Below are 2,377 nucleotides of genomic sequence, written 5' to 3'. Positions count from 1 at the left end.
CATACCCATTTCTCTTAATCTGGCATAAATGACTAGAGAGTCAGGCCCAAGAGATTCAAGTGAGAGATCATTGCTGGTCAGTGAGGCTGGCTGAAATGATGGGAACTGAAGTACAGCACCGATTAAGAAAGCTGAGTGAGAAGGATTGTATAGTACAAAAATGCATTACACTGATCATTCAAGATGAAAAGGTTCTGGCAGCCCAAGATGGTGCCAATTCCAGTTTAAAAAGAGCGTCCCTTTCACTTAAAAGTGGAAATTCAGACGTGTTTACTGAGAAATGTACTTAAGAAGGGGAGAGACAAACATTTTGGATGGATATTTTGCCCGTTTTCCCTCACACTATCTAGTCATGGAGTGCAGCTTTGGTGTTTGCAGTGCCACAGCAGCAATCTTCTAGTCATGGCCCGACTTGGGAATATAAAAGTTAACCATACCAAATTAAGCCATGTCTCAGGGGTGCTTGAGCTTTTGAAGGTTTCCTGGCTTGTGTGCCATTCTTTGCCTCGCTCTAAAATGCCTCCTCTAAGGTTGACTTCCTAGCTAGAAGAGTTGTCAGATAAAATACACCAGTATCTGGTTGAGCCCCAAGGACCGTGTTCAAAATGCAGCTTGGCCCTTGGGCCAAAGGAAATGAGCTGCCTGGACCATCCAGTCCAGAGTGGTCTAGTCTGTCACCTCACTGGGCAACCAGATGCCCCAGTGGGAAGCCCAACAGGCAGGCGGTACCACTGTGTGTGCTTCACAGAGCTGGCCTCTTAATCTTGGAAGAAATGTGTAGCCCTCATCAGCACTAGCTACGGACGGCCTTATCCTCCATGGAATCTGTGCAATCCCCTCTTAAAGCCATCCCAGCTGGCAGCTGGACCAGCATCTCATCAGAGTGGATTCCACAGTTTATGCCCAGTGCAAATAAGTCCTTTTATTTCCCTTTCATTCCTGAATCTCTGCCATTCACCCTGGGTTCTAGTAAGAAAGGAGAAAAACTTCTCTCTGGCCAATTTCAACATGCCTAATTTTCTAGACCTCTGTCACATCCAGAACAACTGAAATAAACAGCCTCTTAAAAAAAAGAAACACCTGGGGGCACAATTTATAGGGAGACATACTGGATTTTTTTCTGTCTATGCATGCATGCGATTGCACCCCACTTTTATTTTTACTTTTTAGTGCAGTTAATAATTTCCAATGACTCTGTCAGGCTGGCTTTTTTTAGGGTGCATCATTCTTCTATCTAACCAGAGTTTTGTACAGCCCATTTAGGCTGGGGATGATGGAATGTGTGGCCTAACAGACTTGAGTGCCCTGGGGGACAACAGAGGTGGTTGGGTTATTGATTCGCTTGCTTTTAAGACACTTGAGCGCGTGTCACATGCATTCCATTCTGTATAAATCATTACACCCAATGCAATTATATTTTCTATCCATATAATAGCATGTATAAATAGAATGACATAGGATGATAAGCCTATTTATGCATATATACATATTTTAAGGTGTGTGTGTGTGTGTTAGGATAGAGATGCACAAGGTCGCCGTGCCGGGTTATGCAACGGCTTCATAATTGCCCTCGACCCGCACAGAGGAGACGGCCGCGAGGCCCTTCCAGGTTTCTGACCCGCCGCAGCCGCGTCGAGGGCGCACGTGCACGTGGACGGCAACTGCGCGCGTGACTCGTCGCAGCCGCTGCCACTTCACGGCGCGGCGATGCGATTGGGCCGGGTCCCTGAGCGTTGGGAGCACGCATTGGTGGGAGGTCTTGCGCCCGCCCCTTGTGCGTACGTGCCGCCCAGCCGCGGTCGAGGGAGCCGTGTCGCGCGCTGTAATCAGCACGCGCACTCTTAGGGCTCTTGACGCCAGACTCTTCCCTCACCCGATTGGTGTATCTCTATGTCAATCACGCGCCAAGGCCGACGTTTCGGAGCCTGGGGCTCCGCCCCGCTTCCCACCCCGTCGTCAGCCTACCCTCAGCCCGGGCGGCGCTGGCCACTCGCCCCGCCCATCCCGGCGCCTGTCTCCCCCGCGATTGGCTGCCCGGCCGGCCTTCGCGCGCCCTGCTCGCGCCCGCCGGCGATTGGACCGCGCCCCGACGGCCCGCCCCGCTCTTCGGCTGCGGGAAAGCGCCGGCGCCGCTCCCCCAGAGGCGGCGGCCGCGAGCGAGCGAGGCAGGCGAGCGGAGCGGAGCGGGGCGGGCGCGTGTCGGGCGGCCGTTGAAGCAGTTCGGAGGGGCCAGGATCGCAGGCAGGATGGCGGCTGGGCCGGTCTGGCTGGCGCTGAGCGTCTTGCTGGGCGCCCTCGGAGGCGCCTCCGCAGCAGGTAGGGAGGGGGCGGGGGGGAGGGGAGGGGGGGCTCGGCTCTGTGCCGGGTGGTGGCCTTC

At 54.2% G+C, this 2,377-nt stretch overlaps 1 protein-coding gene across 1 annotated transcript in view; it reads left to right on the top strand.

The window, feature by feature from the left end:
* Positions 1 to 2,136: 2,136 nt before the first annotated feature.
* The window catches only part of BSG (basigin (Ok blood group)), a 20,765-nt gene continuing 20,524 nt past the window's right edge, over positions 2,137 to 2,377 (top strand). The window contains exon 1 of the mRNA XM_044455981.1: positions 2,137 to 2,316. Within this exon, the coding sequence (XP_044311916.1) occupies positions 2,247 to 2,316 (70 nt within the window). The 5' untranslated portion in view covers positions 2,137 to 2,246. The remainder of the gene's footprint in view (positions 2,317 to 2,377) is intronic.

This window comes from Varanus komodoensis, unplaced genomic scaffold (assembly GCF_004798865.1).
Source record: "Varanus komodoensis strain SLA01 unplaced genomic scaffold, ASM479886v1 scaffold80, whole genome shotgun sequence".
NCBI classification, from domain to species: Eukaryota; Metazoa; Chordata; class Lepidosauria; order Squamata; family Varanidae; genus Varanus; species Varanus komodoensis.
The sequence above is the reverse complement of the archived record's forward strand: the minus strand, read 5'-3'. Positions and strand labels throughout refer to the sequence as shown.